We start from the raw sequence: 19,496 nt of genomic DNA, 5'->3' as shown, positions 1-19,496 counted from the left end.
TAGCCATTCTTGAAGTCCCACCTAAATGAGTTTGAAATATACTTTGTCCAAAAATCTCAGGAAGCATTATTTGGCAAAATTATTCTTGACTACCCTGAAAAAATACTAAGAGGGAACCTAATTCTTAATGCCAGTGTGAAGAAGAATTCATAATCACTGAAGATTGACATGGTATTAAAATTAGGACAGATGACCTACACTTGGTCGCTTTCTGAAACAGCTGACCTCCTGGCCAGAAAGAAGATAAGAAAGGGCTTTACTTTTCCTCCTCAGTGGTCCATGTCTGAATGCTTCAAACTTAGAAAATTAGGAACCGCAAGAAGGAAGTTGCACAGCTATTATTTTGCTCAGATAAATATCAAGTGTTGACTTTAAAGTATTAATGTGAAAACATTAGTTATCTCACACCACCCTCTGCGAACTTTGATATTTACTGAAAGTATTTCACTGCCCTGGCTTCCCGGCAGTGCACTGAAATTCGAAGTTTGCCTATAACCACAAATGAAAGTGGGATTTGGAGTGATACCACCATTGCAGGACCGTTTCTAAATATATGCGATTGGGCTAACCTAGCATGCTGCTTTTAATTAATGCCATTCTAATCTTATGGATTTCTACTGTTGAGGGGCAAGGTAAGTTGAAAACATGAAAACAGATCTAAATATTTTGTTCTTGTCTCAAATGTGTGTGTTGTGTGTGTGTGCGTGCGCGCGCGCGTGTGTGTGTGTATGTTTTAAAATGAATAATTATGTAAGAACATTTTGAATAAAAGATCATATTTGAATCTATTTCATCAATATTTTCTAACATGAAATTAAGAAAAAAAATCAAATGAAATGAATCTTCTCTGTTCTCGAAGCTCCAAAGTGTGAATAGCTACCAAATACAACATTTGGGGAAGAATTCTATGATGAAAAAGCTGCAGGTAATGAAGTTGAAAAGGTCACGTATCAGTGTAATTCTCCATAAACTCTGCAATGCCACTGACTAGAGAAAGCATCCCCAGAAAAATTGGACACCTTCAAAATGTTTGCATTTTCACAGATTTGTTAATTTAAGATTTAAATATCATTAAATCAGGAAGTTCCTTTTTTCAATCTAATTATCATCAATAAAGAAAAATCTTTTTTAGTAAAACAGTACAGTATATCCTAATTTTTGTGTGTAATAAGCTGGTGAAATGTCCATGAGTTCTTTGCTTTTTCTGAGCTCTTTAGCAAATTTGAAAGTGAAAGGAAATTGTGCATCGTTTTTTATTAAAACTATAAACTACATCTTAAAATATGTTGAAAGCTGTCTCATCTTATTTCACGCTGAAATAAAAACCATCGTATCCAAATAACTGCAAACGAAACCTCTAACAACGCCCAGGACAGCTGATAGACCATGTGTGGGAGTGGAGTTTCAATCCTGTGTCTTGTTTGATTTCCAGCAGGGCTTTCTTTTGCTATTTTGTTGCTTGCTAAATTTTGCATACAATGGAAGTTCTTTGGGGAAGTTTCTCTTTAGTCCTCACATAAGAGAAAAATAGGAACAGTAAAAATGCTTTACTTTGAAGATGAACCTTCATGGGGTGCCTGGGTGACTCAGTTGGGTAAGCATCCATCGTTTGATCTTGGCTCAGGTCATGATCTCACAGTTCATGGGATCAAGCCCTGAGTCCAGCTCTGCCCTGACAGCATGGCGTCTACTTGGGATTCTCTAGGTCCTGTCTCCCTGTCTCTCTGCTCTTCCCCCATGTGCACGCTCTCAATCTCTTTCAAAAATAAATAAACATAAAAAAAGAGATCCACCTTCATAAAAGTTATAAAACCCTATTTCTATGGATTTGAAACTTTTATTTGTTACTGCATTTAGCATTGAGATGTACTCACAGGAGAAAAGTTAGCTGATGGGGGTAAAAGTATGTTTTCTCCAATAGCAGTCTTAGTTGCTTAGTCTCAACTAAAAATACCAAATTCCCTGTGCACCTGGGTGGCTCGGTTGTCTGACTTAGGCTTAGGTCATGATCTCCCGGTTCATGGGTTCTAGGCCAACATCGGGCTTTCTGCTGTCAGCATGGAGTCCACTTGGGATCCTCTGTCCCCCTTTTCTCTCCCCCCTCTCCTGCTTATGCTCTCTCAAAAATAAACATTACAAATAATAACAAAAGATTTAAAAAATACAAATTCTCTGTTTAGACTATGCAGCAGCCTCTGCATATATATATATATATATATACACATGTACATATATATGTATATGTGTATACATGTATATGTGTATATGTATATGTATATACATATGTATATATGTATATGTACATATATATGTACATGAGTATATATATATGTGTATATATATACACATATATGTATATATATGTGTGTATATATATATATACACAATATATACCAGATGTGTCTGGTATATATTGTTTTAAACATCTGTTAGATATGACATTAAGAGGGATTTCTAAATGGGGAAAAAGCAGAGGAAAATAAGTATAAAATGTGAGGCTAATATGTAGAATTTTTACAACCCCTAACCCAGAAAAAGATCTTCATCTTCAGTCTAGTCTTCCAGAGAACCTTCAGGGAAGCTCTATCCCAAAGCTGTGTAGATGTTAAATGACCTGTCAGTTTGTATTGCATTTACGTTTAGGTGCCTGTTGAGAAACTGGCCCCAAAGCAAAGGCACCATATCAAGGTAACACTTTTATAAAAACTCTGCATGCTTTCAATAGTGAAATATTTACCGAGCAATATATTATGCTGCAGGCTGCGGTGAAGCTCCAAAGAAAATGAACGCTCCGTGCCTGTCTACACCTTCCAGTGTGCTCAGAGGAAAGCAAAACACACAAATAAGTAAACAGAGAGCAAAACTATGTGTGTGTGTGTGTGTGTGTGTGTATGCAATATATATATATGTGATATGTGTATGTATATATATAAGGGAGTGTATTTCATAGGAAACATCATAAGCTTTTATCCGAAAGCTTAGACAAGAGATATTACCTCCTACTTTTGGTGACTGGATAAGGGAGGCCTGCCAGAAGAAGTTAACTTTCAGAGCTAGCACATCGCTGTGTGCACAAAGAGTATTTTCTAAATGTAGAATGAGCGTTGAAGGGTAGGTAGAATAGGGACAATTGGAAGACGAAAGTGAAGTCCCTCTGGATGGCAAAGTATATGTAGGTAGAAATGCATGGAAATCAAATGCTGTAATTTGAGGGGAGGGCAAAGCAGATCTGAAAAAGAATTCTGGAAGGTACGGATGTCAGTGTTATGGGGCAGGGTGGGGGTGTCTCTTCCTCCATATCTTTTCCCAAACTACCAGAGAATGACAAATGTCCAATTGTAAACCGTCAGATAAGAAACTCCAGGTTTTGCAGGCTAAAGGCCACAGGCATCCCCCGTGTGAAATATCGTGTGACAGGGAAAGTCACTCCTAGATAAATGCCAAAAAGGAATTTTCCCAATTAACTGGTTTGGGAGCAGAATTTCTGGAAGTTGTTTCCTTTTTTTGCATAAGGGGAAAACAAAACTGCTTCATCCTCAAGCACCAGGGAAAACCAGAGGACACAGAGACTTCAGGCAGAGATTCCCCCGGGTATCATCAGCGTAGAGAAAGGAATGGACGGCTGAGCCCCCAGACCACTAGCACCTTGTGGGGACAGGTCACAACTGCTGCTGACCCCCCCTCTGCTGTGTTCCTAAACCGTGGAGGATTTGCTTCTAGAAGTTACTGCAAAAGAGATTTTATTCCCCCTGACTCCAAAACATAAACTGCATTGACAATGGCCTTTTCAAATACTCTTGTACTCTTAATTAGGGATCATTTTTTGTTCTCAACTAATTAGTACACTGGAAGGCACATAAGGTAAAGGAATTTGAGCTAGAAGAAAGAAAAAAAAATCAATGAGATGATTAAAATATGACTTAATGATTCACTGATGTAGGTTAATTCTTCAGTTTTGTTTTATTTTTCCCAGTGGGACATTGTGATTTTCCAAGAATCAACCATGGAATTCTTTATGATGACAAGAAAGATCCGCCCTTTTCCTCAGTTCCTGTTGGGAAAACTTTTTATTATTCTTGTGAATATAGTTTTGTGTCTCCTTCAAAATCCTTTTGGAATCGCATAACATGCAGGGAGGAAGGATGGTCGCCAACACCCAGGTGCCTCAGTGAGTAAATGCCCTGATCAGTAGATGTGAATGTGTCATTCAGTCAATAGAGAAGATATTCCGGAAGGGATGTTGGGCTCTTGGGGCTCTTGGTGGACAATCACGGGGATCAGGACTAGAGAAGCCAGCGAAGATAAGAAATGTAGCCCTTTCTTGAAAAGCCTTTTATGAAAACCAAATGAAGAATAAATGTGTGAACTTCCTTATATTACCTAGAAGTGCTTTACACATTTTAATTTTAAAAACTGATGATTTCATTTATATGTTTAACTACTAATATGCAGTTCCTAATATTTGGTATCAGCCTGGTCATACTTTTCCTTTCAAACAAGTCTTTCTAGGGGCGCCTGGGTGGCTCAGTTGTTTGTCCGACTTCAGCTTAGGTCATGATCCCACGGTTCATGGGTTCGAGCCCTGCATCGAGCTCTGTGCTGACAGCTCAGAGCCTGGAGCCTGCTTCAGATTCTGTGTCTCCCTCTCTCTCTGCCCCTCCCCCACTCACATTCTGTCTCTCTCTATCAAAAAAATGAATAAACGTTAAAAAAATTTTAAAACAAGTCTTTCTACATACTCATTCTGTTTTGAAACTTACTATTTGCAACAATTTGAAACTTACTATTCCTGCAATGCAAAGGCTGCGTAAGTGTAAATATTTTCACTTTTATATTTTCCATAAATCCCTTCTTTTGTTCTTACAATGATATCTTTCAATAAACGTGAAGAGCAGACTCTGGAGAGAATAGATATATTAAGCAAAGAACAATGGGAGGCAGAACATATGAACCAACAAAGGAGACAGTAATGGTCTTTCTCCTTCTATAAGAAACATTTAGGAAGATTGAGAGAGAAATGGGTATATTAAAATCTTGTTTTGTACCTGGAAAAGTATAGAAAAATAAAATATTTTTAAATAAAACCCACAGAACAAAATGAAATGTTAATTTACTTCCAAATATGGAATATATGACTGTATTTCATATAGTAAACATCATATATATAGTAGTATGATCTAAATTCTTTTGAAATTTTGTTTTTATAGGTGATTTCAGCTTTGAGAGTTGGACATTCTTTTTAAAACATTGGGAAACACAAATTTGGTTTGCTCTTTTTTTTTTTTTTTTTAACACTTCCACCTTGTACATTAAACAATTTTTGGTCCTTAGGACTGTGTTTCTTTCCTTTTGTGGAAAATGGTCATTCTGCATCTTCAGGACAAACACATGTGGAAGGGGACACTGTACAAATTGTCTGTGACATCGGCTACAGCCTTCCTGGTAATGCTGACATCATTACATGTTTGGAAGGTGGATGGTCTTCTCGCCCCAAATGCAGTTCCACCAGTAAGTAAAATACTGTTGTTTCACATCCTGACATGTGACGCGATTTTGTAAAAGAAATATATCCAAAGAATAAATAATAAACAAATAAAATAAATATATCTACTGTCAGAAGCTAAATGTAGATTTCACCCTTTGCTTTTATCCTTATGCATTTGTTTTTCAGTTCCAACTGTGTCTGATAGATGGACAGATAGCAAAGTTTGCCTGCCTACACAAATCTAATGCATGCAATAAGTAAAATTATTAGACAACACAAACACTTTGACGGCTGTCCCTTTAGGTTAAAGTAACACCCTTTTATTGTTTCCATGAAAATTATCACAGTAGTTGAAAATGAACTTAATTTAAAACTCGAGTATTCAGCTGAAAAGAGAGTATTTAAGTGAAAATATGTCCAATACTAGTTAAAAACGTCCTATGACTAAGATAGATTTTTATAGTTATTTTCTGTGTGTATACTGAACTCCTATGCTGAATTCAATAAACTGTCAATTTTCATGTTTAAAATATTTTGCACCTGTAAGCGTTAGGTTTATTTACGAGTGGCTTGGAATTTGGGAAACAATTCCTTTGGAAACTATAATATGATGGGATCGCCCAGATTTGGGTGAACGCTTGTAATTCTTCATCTTTAAGAGTCCCTGGCAATCACTCTTAAGCCAGCTCATGGAATTCTATCCTGTTTGCACAGCTTAGTACACAACCAAAGACTCAAGAACACTCTTAAGAAAACGTCTCTGGCTCTTTCTCATCATAATACGCTCTCTCTGTTCCTCTGCCCTGTAAATTCTAGCCACCATGGTCTCCGAAACTGTGATCTTGCTCTTCCCGCTGGACTCTGTATAGCTTCTCCTTCCCTGCAACACAGTCTGGAAAGTGCTACCAGAAAGCTGAAACAACCACAGATCAAACTTTGGGGTTTGGGTGGTTTTTTGTCCCCCTTTTCTTGATTATCACGGACTTGCACCATCCAGTTTCCAGTTTTTTAGAGAGAGGTTTTATACAGTTTTCTAATGTTTTCCCAGTTGGAGGCTATGCTGACACCAGCTACTCCATCTTATCAGGAAATGAAGTCTTCTGATTGGCTTTTTTTTTTTTAATGTGATTATTTAAATTCTTCTAGAAAATAGAGTCTTTTTAAAGCGGCTTGAATTACAATACTCACTCGGTTACGTATTGTAGGTTAGGCCACGACCTCTTTCAATTATGAGGGGCTTGCACATGATTAATATTTGCAAAAAAATACCAAAAGAACACATTTATTGACTTCCTACCTGAAGTGTCCAGTGGTTGAACAGGGCTCATAACTTAGAAGGCTTCAGTTATGGTATAAATACTTCATTGTCATCTCATCTCGAGCACCAGCTCTCTTCCTTTTTGTGAGATGATGGCAATCATCAGCCCAGCAATTGTATTTTAGAAGCCTGACAACTCAATCTGACAACTCAACTCAGTAGTAACCCACTCAAGCTGGTTGCTGTGTACATTTTGTGAGACTCTGTTAGCCTTTGAAAAATTCTGTGTATCCAAGGTAGGGTGTTGGATCAAGAACGCCGTGGAGAAAGTCAGGGGCAGCTGGGTGGCTCAGTTGGTTAAGCAACTGACTTTGGCTCAGGTCACGATACCACCATTTGTGCTGTCAGCACAGAGCCTGCTTCGGATCCTCTGCTCCCCTCTCCGTCTCCCTCAAAAAATAAATAAACATGAAAAAAAAAAAAAAAAGAGAACACCGTGGAGAGTCAACAATGTTTCAGAACAACTGGACTCCAGCATGGGTTCTGAGAAAAATTACCTCTGGGTCCATGAGTAAATGATTACCTATTTGAGCTAAGATTACTGATCTACAAAGTGAGTATGCTGAACTATCTAGGTAACAATGATTAATGATTTTTCTTTAAATCCCTAAATTATTTCCACCGTGGTGGAAGCTCTTATTTCCTACCAACTATGTTAATTTGTTGACAAATATTTAGTAAGGAATGGCTTTTAAAAAGAATTAGAGTAGCAAGGGGAGAAATAAAGAATGGATAATGAAATGGTGGAAAGAAATACAAAAAGATGAAAAAATAGATAAGAGGAATGCAGGAAAAGAATAGAGAAAAATAAATATCTAGAACAAGAGTTCTAAACTTTCTCTGGAGCATGCACACTTTTTGTTTCCCCAAAGAAGCTGTGGAAATGCTGATAAAATCATTAATCGTTTCGTAAATCAATCATGATATGCATGTGCATTTAAATTTCGTATCCAATGTTACTAACATTGTAAATCATATGCTTTAAAGATATATTGGCTTTACTCTTAATGCTACAGTCTTAAAAAGGTTTTGTTTTTGTTTTTGTTTTTTTGTTTGTTTTTGTTTTTTGTTTTTTTTTGAGAGAGAATGAAAGAAAGAGAGGGAGTGTGTACGCACATGCGAAAGGGGTAGGGGCAGAGGGAGACAGAATCTTAAGCAGGCACCATGCCCAGCACAGAGCCAGATGAGGGGCTTAATCTCACAACTGAGAGATCATAACCTGGGCTGAAATCAAGAGTCAGTTGCTTAACTGTGCCACCCAGGCGCCCTCATATTTTCTTAAATATAGCAAGTAAATTTTCAGGGAAGTCTGTCTTATATCAAACTCCTTTCAAGTACCACCATGATTTTCTTACAGGAGCAAACTGTGATTTTATTTTCCTAGCATAGCAAGGTCTCCACCAGGACAGGTAGTCAACACAAAACAATATTAGCCTGTGTTCCAATATAGATGTCTGCATACAGTTCCTTAAGTTGCATAAATGATATCCCCTAAAGTTGTATAGATCAAAATATGTACAAAGCCTTATTGCAGTCCTGATACAATAAACCATCTATTTATTTATATCTATCTATCTATCTACCTATCATCTATCATCATCTATCTACCTCTATTATCTATCTGCCTATTTACATATGTTACCATATACATACATATCTACATATATATAGTAGAGAGAGAGACATTGATTTCTCTCTTACAGTGACTTTTATAGGTTCAGGCAAACAAAAATTATTTTATGAATTGTTTCTAATATACATATCAATGTTGCCAAGTAGTAAATTCACATTAACAGGATTACATTTAAGATTTTCTATACTTTGTTGCATCCTCTTTTGACTTTAATTTATTATATTACTTGATAAAACAAATTGTTGATGCTTGTTTTTATCATGAGATCCCAATACTATGTTTGAACAGTTTTGTTTTGGCCGTTTTTTGAATTTTAACTGTACATAAACGGCTCGGAAGTATGCTATAAGCTTTAAACATTATGCTTTGATTCTCAGTTATTAAAGATGGAGAGAGCACTGTATCTGCTCTACCAGCCACTCATATACTTCTTTTTTATTTTTTGATACATGACCATATATAATTAAAAAATGTATTTGGGAAAAAACCTTTCAAAAATGAATAAGGTCTAAAATTCTGAAGTTTCTGCTATTCTAGTGAAAGTCCTATAGGCTTCAGGGATCAAAATGATTTTTAGCATGGCTACCACACTCTAGGTCAGAGGTCATTTGTGCACATATGTGATAATACACTTATAGGCTACAGTTCAGCTGATAGAGTAAAGGCAAACTTTAAAGCTAATTTATTTAACAGAACTGCCAGAAATTGGTGCTTCAGTGTGTCATGCTATAAGGTTCCTGTGGCTGCTGTAACAAACTGGCACAAACATGATGGCTTAAACAACACAGGTCTGTTCTCTTTCAGTTCTGGAGGTTAAGACATCCAAAATCAGTTTCTCTAGGTTAAATCCAAAGTGTAGGCCGGGCTGATTCCTTCCGGTGCTCTAGCAAGGAAACTGTTTACATACTTTTTCCAGCTGCCAGAGGCCCCTTGGTTTGGGGCCCCTTCCTCCCCCATCAAAGCCAGCAGTTTTGCTCCTTTAAATAGTTTTCTCCCTGTTCCTCTCCTTTTGTGGTCACATCATTTTCTGCCTGACTTCGACTTTTCTTGCATGCCTTTTGTAAGGATCACTCTGATCAAATCAGGCACACCTGGATAATCCAGGCTAATCTCCCCATCTCCAGATCCTCAACTTGACCACATTGGCAAAAATTCTTTTGCCATGTGAGGTAACATTCAGAGGTTCTGCGGATTAGAACGTGGACATCTTTGAGGGGGCATTATTTAGCCCACCACAGTCATTTACAGTAAAAACAAGGAGCATATCGATTCATGGAACACTACTACTTAACTAAAGGAATAAACAGTCTACCTAAAAACCTCTGACCTCACATGAGTTATACATGGACTCCTTTTTGTATTCTCATTGCACTGTTTCCATATCCCAATCCTCTAGAGCCAATTGTTTTACTATTTATTATTTACTATTTGGTTTTCCAGTTACGAATTCCATGCCATTTTTGGTCTGATGCAGGACCTGGTCTGATACTCCCAAGTTAAATGAATTCTGCCTACCAGTAACCCCAAACCAGTGTGAAACCTAATAAAGGGGTCTGATTTATTGCAAATCACCCATAACACTTTATAGGAAATTACTAGATTACTGAATTGGATTTCTCTTGGGCATGCCAAAACTCTACTGACAAGAATTCTTTGCTCTCGTTTTTTTTTTAAAAACAATACATCTATTTATAATCTACCTTATTGTATATACAACTTAATATACTTTACATTGTTTCCTAGAATGTTTTATTTGAGGATTTATGGCTAATTTATTTTTATTTTATTTTTTTACTTTAGAGGGAGAGAGAGCATGAACGGGGGAGAGAGACAGAGGGAGAAAGAGAGAAAATCTTAAGCAGACTCCATGTTCAGTGTGGAGCCCTATGTGGGTCTGAATCCCACAGCCCTGGGATCATGACCTGAGAAACCAAGAGTTTAGTGCTCAACCAACTGAGTCACCCAGGCGCCCACAGTTATTTTCAATAAACTAAAAGTGTGGACTGAAAGAATAATTCTAGGTTGTAGTTTCCCTGGCATAACCCTTATTTTTTTTCTCCTAATGGCCATATTTATTAACTTATCATGACAATATTTACTAAACAAACACTGATATTTTCAGTGTGGTTTTTTTCATAAAAATATTTAAAATCAGATATTGTAGTTGACAGTGGTTTTTGTCTGAATCAGAATATGCTTATCCATTTTTATAAAAATTTATTTATTTTTTTGCTTAGAGGAAAAAATATATATATTCAAAATTTCTTCATGGTCCCTGGGTGACTCAGTTGGCTACGCATCTGACTTTTGTTCTTGGGTCAGGTCATGATCTCATGGTTCTAGAGTTTGAGCTCCACATTGGGTTCTGTGCTAATGGTGGAGTGCTTGTTTGGGATTCTCTCTCTCCCTGTCCCTCTGCCGCTCTCCGACTCATGCTCTCTCTTTTGCTCTCTTTCTCTCTCTCGCTCTTAAATAAATAAACTTAGAAAATAAAACCAGATTGGAAGCACCATAGATTTCATGGTATGTAGTGAATATGTCTGTTGTCATTTGCCCACATGCTATCGTAAGTACTTTTTTATCCAGGAAATAGAAGCAATTCTGAATATATTTCTTTTCACTAGACTCTTTTGAAAGATATTTCCTAATGGACAATAATCTAAATTTAAGGTGTCTCCATATGGCTTTAAAAGACCAACATTAAATGTTGATATAATAACAGATCTTTGAAAAGCACTTAGCCCATCCAAAATAAGATTGTTTATATGCCATGTACATTATAATATTTATGACCAAAATTAAAGCTATTTTCAAGGTACCTTGAATTAAAACAGCCTCATAATTCAAAACTAAGCAAACATTACCAAATTTATAGTTGGTTATACATGCTGCAGCCACTTTAGATACTTTATTCCTTGACTTTCATCCTCTTCCGTGTCATTGGGTTATTAACTCATAGTTTATAGCCAGAGACTTGGTGTTTTTGTTTATTTTAGAGCAGTTTTGGGTTTCATGACAAAATTGAGGGGGAGGTATAGAGATTTCTCTATACTCCTTGTGCCACACATGCAAGATAATCTGTCCCATTTTCAACTTGACAGGCCAGGGTGCTATTGACAATTGACACATCACAATTACCCAAAGTCCATAGCTTACATTATAGTTCATTCTTGGTGTTGCACAAAGTCTTTGATTCAAATGCAGCCCAGAATGCCTCAGGTCATGCCGAATCATGCGCCTTTTAAATATGGTTGTACATTTTTTCCCATATGTATTAGTTTTCTACTGCTGCTGTAACAAATTACCATAAACCTAATTACTTAAAACAATACAGACTTATTATCTTACATTTCTAGAGGTGAAAAGTCCTGAAATCAAGATACTGAATCATGTTTCCTTCCGGAAGTCCTAGGAAAGGATCGATCTCTTTGCCTTTTACAGCTTCTAGAAGCCCTTTGCATTTCTTGGCTCATGGCCCTTCGTCATATCACTTCAACCTCTGCTTCTGTTGTCATATTGCCTACTTTGATTCTGACACCTCTGCTCCCTTTTGTAAGAATCCTTGTGATTACATTGGGTCCACTACCACACAGATAATTCAAAATAAGCTCTCCATCTCGTCCTTTAATTTAATCAATTCTGTAAAGTCTGTTTTTCCAAGGAAAGGTAACGTATTTGCAGGTTTCAGGGATTAGGACGTGGACATTTTGGGGAGGCCATTATTCTGTCTACAACACTGTGTGATAATTACACTTAAATAAAGCAGCTAGAAAATCCTACATCAGCCAAGATAAATTATTTTCAATAGCTTTTTTTTTTTTTTTTGCAATTGGATAAGAAAGGGAATGTAAACAACCAGTAAGTAAAGAACTGTCATGCAAAATTATTGGAATAAAACACAGAGATGCATGGGTACAAATTTTACTAAAGCTGAGTGAGTCACATTCCAGTGAGTCACATTCCACAAACTGTTATTAAACTATTAAATTGCCGATAACAGTGTATAAAACTGGCTAGTTTAAATAGTATTTCTGAGATTTAATTAGAAAATATTTCATCATATTTTTGTGCTTGATTTGAGAGTATTTGTCTTGAATGTCATTTGTATTTTTACATGTGAATTTCAATATCTAATTTTATAAATGAACCACGAATGCAGATTAGAAGAGAAAAATACACATACATATTCATATATATATCCATTTTTACCTGAACCAGAAGGCATTCATAATGCATTGGTATTTAGAAAGTTATTACAGATGTGGTTTAGAAAGATATTAGAGATGTGGTTGGGTATAATGGAAAGATTCAGAACACCTAGAAGCAACTTAGCCATGTTGCTTAGCCATTTTTTTCAAAAAGTCCATATACTACATACAGCTCCCCATTCGTAAAATCAGGAATGTTTTTGTTTTTTAATGTTCCCTCCTACTTAAAATGTACTAGACGTGTCTTCTTTGGGCCATTCCAGTTATTAACTTTTTAAACATATGTATCATTTAATTAAATATGCTGCATTTTAATTTTTATTACTTGAAAGAATGATTTTCATGTGATCTGAGTGTGAAAACTATTCATATTCTATTTTACAGACAAATAATAAAAGTTATTAAAATTATCTTTAATTCAATAAGTGAAATAATTTATAAGTAACTGCTCAAACCGTATTTATTATGGTCCTGAGGAGATTGTCATACAAAATTTTACTTTGCTGTTCAAAATGTTAATTTCTTAAAAGGGGCTTACACATATTTATTGGGTGTAAATAATTAGCTTATTTTTTGAAGGTGAGAATATAAGCATCTCTGCATATGAAGTCCCCCTAATCTTATTTTTGTATTGCACATATTAAATTTAATTTCACAATGATTATTTCACACATATTTATTTACTTTTATTTTTTTTTAGATATAGAATGTCTTGTTCCATTTTTAGAAGCTAACATACATGTTTATCCAAAACAAGAAAAATACACACCTGGAGATGTGTTGCAATGTTCCTGCAGACAAGGACTTGTAAGAGTTGGACCAGATTCAGTTCAATGCTATCATTTTGGATGGTCACCCAATTTTCCAACATGTAAAGGTCAATATTTATTTTAGAGCTGATGAAACAACTTATAAAATTTTATATTAATGTCTATGTATTTTATCGGATCTTATATCTATAATCTGACAAACTGCAAAAAAATGGCAAAAGTAGTATTTTAATTGAGAAGAAGGAGGGATGCTGGGTCATAGATTAGTTATGTTTCCTTTATCAAGGGGTAATTCTACCTCTGTGCTTTGAAATATGTAATGGAGTTTTATAGATCAAAATATAGTCACCGGGACTGAGAAATGTTAGGGATTTTTCCCCAAACTCAATTTAAAAAAAGAATACTTTAAAAAATATTGTGTGGGCCTTGTTATATTTTATTAAGTAATTAAGAAGTCATCAAATAAACATATGGATTATTCAATATAAAAGAATTATGATTTTTTACTTGCTTCAGATGACATTACTTTTTCAAAATTTTTGATAGTTATTTTATATATTTAAAGATATTAATTAATAAAAACTATAATTGCATATGTATATCATATCACATATTTGACAACTACTTACTTTTATATGATATCCAGATCATTGAACTACTTTAAAATCTTCAAGGGTACAATTAATATCTTGGTTATAATAACCTGCACAATATGGGGGGGTAGGCGCAATCAGGATATTTGCATATAGAAAGAAGATAAGATTGCCCTAAAAATTGTTAACTTAAAGAAATGCAATAAGATGTTTTGTATATGCTGGTCAGTGTTCTTATTTCTTAGGTATTCTGAAGAATTTAGAAGTCAAATCTTACTATGTCCGTCATTTACTTTAAATTACTTCACAAAAAAATTAATTGCGCAAAATGTAACATTCATATATATCTAGGTGATCGGTATATGTGTTCATTGTGCATCTTTCTTTGCTCAGAATTATTTATAAAAAAGGCATCAATATTTGAGAAAAAGAATAGACTTTACACAATACACTATGTACACTATAAAAAGCAAACCTGAAGAAAATAGGAATGTAGCATAAATGTAATTTAGTTCTAGGTCAACCAAAATAGTAACTCCACGTTTTGCCAGATTTATAAGACTATTTAAGCATTATTTAAACAATTTCTTTATGGTAGAGCAAGTACAGTCATGTGGTCAACCCCCTCAACTCCCCAATGGTAAAACAAAACAGACAAGGAAAGAAGAATATGGACACGGTGAAATGGTGGAGTATGATTGCAATCCCGCTTTTCTAATGATGGGGCCTAAGAACATACAGTGCATCGATGGAGAATGGACAAATCTGCCTACTTGTTTTGGTAAATAGATGTTAGTGTTTAAACACAACAGTTTAAACTTTGCACTTTTCATATATATATATATGTATATATATATATATTTACATGTATATATTTGAAATATTTTAAAAGTAAGCAGATCTTTTATTACATTTTCTTAGAACACGTGAAAACATGTGGATATGTACCTCACCTCAAGAATGGCTATGCCCAGCCCTCAGTCCCTCCCTATCGACCTGGTGTTTCTGTGGAACTGCACTGCAGAAATGCATATACAATGGTTGGAAATAATGTAATTACTTGTATTGATGGAATGTGGACTGAACTTCCCAAGTGTGTTGGTGAGAATACATTTCTTAAGTTTGTATTTGATTGTTTATAATTTTTTAAGTCAATAAATATAGTCACACCAGCACATGCTGGTGCCCATCAGGTATTAAACAGGATATAAGATACTTACTAAGTTTGTTTGCTCCTAATTACTTAAGAGAGTGAATTTGGAAAGATTTTCTTTGACCTATGAACACTGTGAAAAATTACTGAGATGCTAAGAGCTGTGTGAACCAGGAGAGTTCGGGACTTCTGCTTCGGAGTAGCATCAGATTGCTTTTCCTAGGTATCTACTGCTGGATCCTATCTTCACCATGTGATGGAGCTATGCAAAATGGATTTTCCTTAGCTTCTGGATAAGCCATGTTCTTTAAAATCTCTGTGCCTTTCCTCATTCGTGCCTTTGCTCTCTTCCTGAAATGTCTTTCTCCGCTGTAATCATATGCAAAACTATTCACCTTTAAGAGTCAACTCAAAATTCACTCACCTCTGTAACCTCTCCTGGTTTATTTTCCAGTACCCATATGCTCATCTCAAAATTCTAGTAGAATGATATAGCCTCTCCACTGTGTTGTCTGTCTGTACATTTATCATTGTCATGTACCTAATAGATACTTGTCTTCCGTTTAGATTATAAAGTGCCAGAATATCAGGGCTCATCTGTATGGACCCAATCTCTAATTCACTGCCTGAGTAATCATTCGCTTAGGTTTGCATAAAGTATTTTATGCAATACTTTATTACTTTATTTGTATACAGTGTTAAGATTCCGTGTCAGTAACTCATTTCATAATTATTTTTGGTTGTTATCCCACAAGTTCCTCCTCTGGGGCACGGTGCACTTGGTATCAGCTCTCTTTTTTGTCTCACATACCCGCACTCTACCTTCTGTTGGTCTAGACTTTGTCATACACATAGGAAGTCTATATAGACGCTGCTTGACATTTTGATTGAATTAATGTCTCAAAACTTGTCCTCATCTCTCCTCCTCAGCCTAAACGCGTTGTAGTCCCAGAGGGGTTCTAGATGAGAAGGCATAGCCAAGGTACTTTGATTCAATTTTTGGTTAAAGTTGAAAAAAATGGGGAAAAAAAGAATGCTGTAAAACATCTGTGTTACACTATTCACAATTGATATTTTTGACATTATTTGCTTTAAGTATTTTGTAATAGAATAAATCATTGAAATGAAAACATGAAAGAAAAACGCGAGTATCCATTATCCTATCATCCTCCCAAGGGAAATTCCAATCAAGCAGAAAGTAGAATTTGTACTTTCCATTCTACTTTTTGATATATATATATATATATATATATATATATATATGTGTGTGTGTGTGTGTGTGTGTTGGAGGAAATTTTTGTGTTTTTTCCCCTAAGCTTATGCAAAATTATTGTCTACCTGCAAAGTGCTTTTTTCTTCAACATTGTAATTTTACTGTGTTGTAATCTACCTTGAGTACGTACCTTGCTTTATCACTTCATTACCCTATTGGAAATGGAAATTGTTTTTATTTTGTTTTGTCCTGGTATAAAAGACATGCGTCAATGTTTCCTAAAACATACATCTGCAAGTGGAATTGATGGTATTGGATTGTAGATCCTTTTGATTTTACAAGGTACTGCCAGATATATACGGAGACCTTACTCCTCTTGCCCTCACTTGGTATTTTAATATTTTTGAACTGGCACCAAGACGGTGGGTCAAAATCATTTCTCGCATTTAATTTCATTTGTCTGATAGTAATATTGAGTGTAAATTCAAGTATTTGTCGGTAGCTAGATTTTCTCTTACGTGCAATGAACATTTTTCTTTAACTTTGTGTTTTCTTTCTCCTTTTAAGATTTGAGTTCTGCATTAAATATTCTAATTACATTGCAAACGTTTTAAAGTTTCAAAGGTTTTTTTGCTTTATTTTCTCTATGATGCCTTTTTCATTGGAGGGTTTTGTTTAAACTCAATTGTCAATCTTTCTTTTTTCGACTGTTTGCATGTTTGTGTGTATCTTGTTTAGGAATCCCTCATTTTTTAGGTGCATAAATATATTCCCTTTTATTCTAAGGATTAAAATCTCATTACTAAGATTTATTTTTTTAATTTATTTGTTATATTTATGTTGTATTAGAGTACTTTTGTTTTGTGTCGATGTGGAAAACTATGTCAATACTAAGTGAATTGTCTGTTCTATTTTCTACTAATATTTATTTCCCCCATGCCATTTACTAGTACCCTATTTATATCTATTTCTAGATTATCTATTCTGTTCCCTTAACCTGTTTGTCTATTTTTATAGTAATATGGAAAAAATCATTATTATTACAGCAATCTTTTTTACTTATTATAATCATCGCAACTATTCTTTAAAATGCCTGAATCTTTCTGTTTTATTTTATTTTTAATTTTTTTAATGTTTATTTTTGAGAGAGAGAGAGAGAGAGAGAGAGTATGAGCAGGGGAGGGGCAGAGAGAGGGGGAGGCATAGAATCCGAAGCAGGCTCCAGGCTCCGGGCTGTCAGCACAGAATCTGATGCGGGGCTCGATCTCACAAACCATAAGATCATGACCTGAGCTGAAGTCAGATGCTCAACTGACTGAGCCACCCAGGCGCCCCTCTATCTGCATTTTAAAACTAAATTCTTTGATAATTCTCGTTCAATTTTGTTTGGGATTACATGAAATTTGTAAATTTGGCCAGAATTGCAATTTTATTTATTATTGATTCTTCCTCCCATGAATATAATGCATCAATCTATTTAGTCAGGTCTTATATTAAAATTTATATATAATAATATACATTTCTCATTAAAATTATTTCTAAATAAGCTTTTCCCCTAAGTTCTTTGGGATTCTACTGATAAAATAAATGAGATCTTTTATTAATTTATATATTTGAAGAGTTATACTTTCTATACACAGGATTATATTTTATTTTGTATATTGGTTTTGTTTCCAGCAATCTTGCTAAATTCCCATATTAGTTCTAATAATGAATTTGGATATTTTATTTTTTATAAATAATCACAACTTAATCTCTTTTATTTTATTTCTTTAGTTCATGAAACTATCTCTACATGGTCCAGAAACAACCACCAAAATAACAACCATGTAGCCTGAGTACTATTTATGTCTGGGATATTTGGATTCTCCTCTTAGAGAAAGAGTTGAAGGCAGGACCCAGGAACTAGGCCTGATTCTTACTCTTCCTATGCCTCTAAATCTTTTAACTCTATTCCAGATTTTCTGATCAGCTTGTCCATTTTCTTCCACAGAAGTAGTGAAATCTATTTCAGGTTTTTCTACCAATCCATCAGCCTGTGTGCTGTGCTCTTTCACCTGCATTTGAGCAGTCTTGGGCTCTCAGCCGTAATGTATAAGTATGTGCAAGTTTTGTCCTGATACCCTCAGATACTGTTCTCCTTCGTCCTATCTCCAGCAATCTCAAAATATGAAAGCCTTTCATTCTGAGCTTTAACAACTGGCACTCTCTGTCGCTGTTCTTCAAGATTCTAAAGTGGAAAACCCAGACCCACTCTCTTCCCTCATTTCCTAGACTTTTGGATTATCAAGTGACCTACCCACTTCTGGTGATGAAAACTGTCGCTGTTGTGCTTCTTTAAGCCCGGCAGACACCTTGGCCACTGGCAATTCATGATGACCTACAGGGAGGGAATGTTTTCCAGCCCCGAGAGACTGGACTCTGTTATAAAAAGGTGTAAATTGTATGTGCTCATGGTCAACAATTATTATATGAGGGAAATACAGATACCCAATCCCTAGCATCACATAGGGGAGATTTAGAACATGGATTAAAAAACACTTGGAAGAAAAGCAGTAGCAGAGCAATTCATGTCTCATTATGCCATCCTTGGACACGCTAAGGAAAGATTCCGTGATGAGCTACATATTTATGGACAAAAGGGAAGAATCGTAACAATAAAAACTATGTAGACAAGCATGTGGCCCATTGTGAATGCATGTTCTAAGGCTCAATAGTGTTGTTATCAGGGGGTTCTTCCTGTGAGCGTACCCTGAGTTCTTGGGTCAGGGTCTTTACTGAGCTTCTGAAATGTGGGAGTAATCGAACCTCGAGGGAAATCCAGACTTATCTCTCCTAGTACTGTACTTCCCACAGATATGTGGTTATTTAGTGGGAAACAATCAGATACAACTATCTTTTCATGGCCTTTAAAAACTAGGCTGAAGTTTCATAAGGACTGTTCTCCAGTCAAAACCCTGGACCAGACTAATCCATCTTGCATTCCCATTTCCTAAGCAACTTTGACATATTTTTCTGTCATTCAAAATGGAACACAGCTTTTCATTTTCTTTCTCATTTTTTCAACAGCCAGTATAGCCTACGCAATGAAATTAAGAGTAGTTTTATGTGATATGGCCTAAA

At 35.5% G+C, this 19,496-nt stretch overlaps 1 protein-coding gene across 1 annotated transcript in view; it reads left to right on the top strand.

Annotated features, from left to right (window-relative positions):
* The first annotated feature begins 458 nt into the window (after positions 1-458).
* The window catches only part of CFHR5 (complement factor H related 5), a 32,385-nt gene continuing 13,347 nt past the window's right edge, over positions 459-19,496 (top strand). The window contains exons 1-6 of the mRNA XM_015079940.3: positions 459-632; positions 3,974-4,168; positions 5,332-5,508; positions 13,345-13,521; positions 14,606-14,788; positions 14,929-15,108. Of these exons, the coding sequence (XP_014935426.1) occupies positions 575-632; positions 3,974-4,168; positions 5,332-5,508; positions 13,345-13,521; positions 14,606-14,788; positions 14,929-15,108 (970 nt within the window). The 5' untranslated portion in view covers positions 459-574. The remainder of the gene's footprint in view (positions 633-3,973; positions 4,169-5,331; positions 5,509-13,344; positions 13,522-14,605; positions 14,789-14,928; positions 15,109-19,496) is intronic.

This window comes from Acinonyx jubatus, chromosome E4 (assembly GCF_027475565.1).
Source record: "Acinonyx jubatus isolate Ajub_Pintada_27869175 chromosome E4, VMU_Ajub_asm_v1.0, whole genome shotgun sequence".
NCBI lineage: Eukaryota > Metazoa > Chordata > Mammalia > Carnivora > Felidae > Acinonyx > Acinonyx jubatus.
This window is presented reverse-complemented; position numbering and strand designations above follow the sequence as displayed.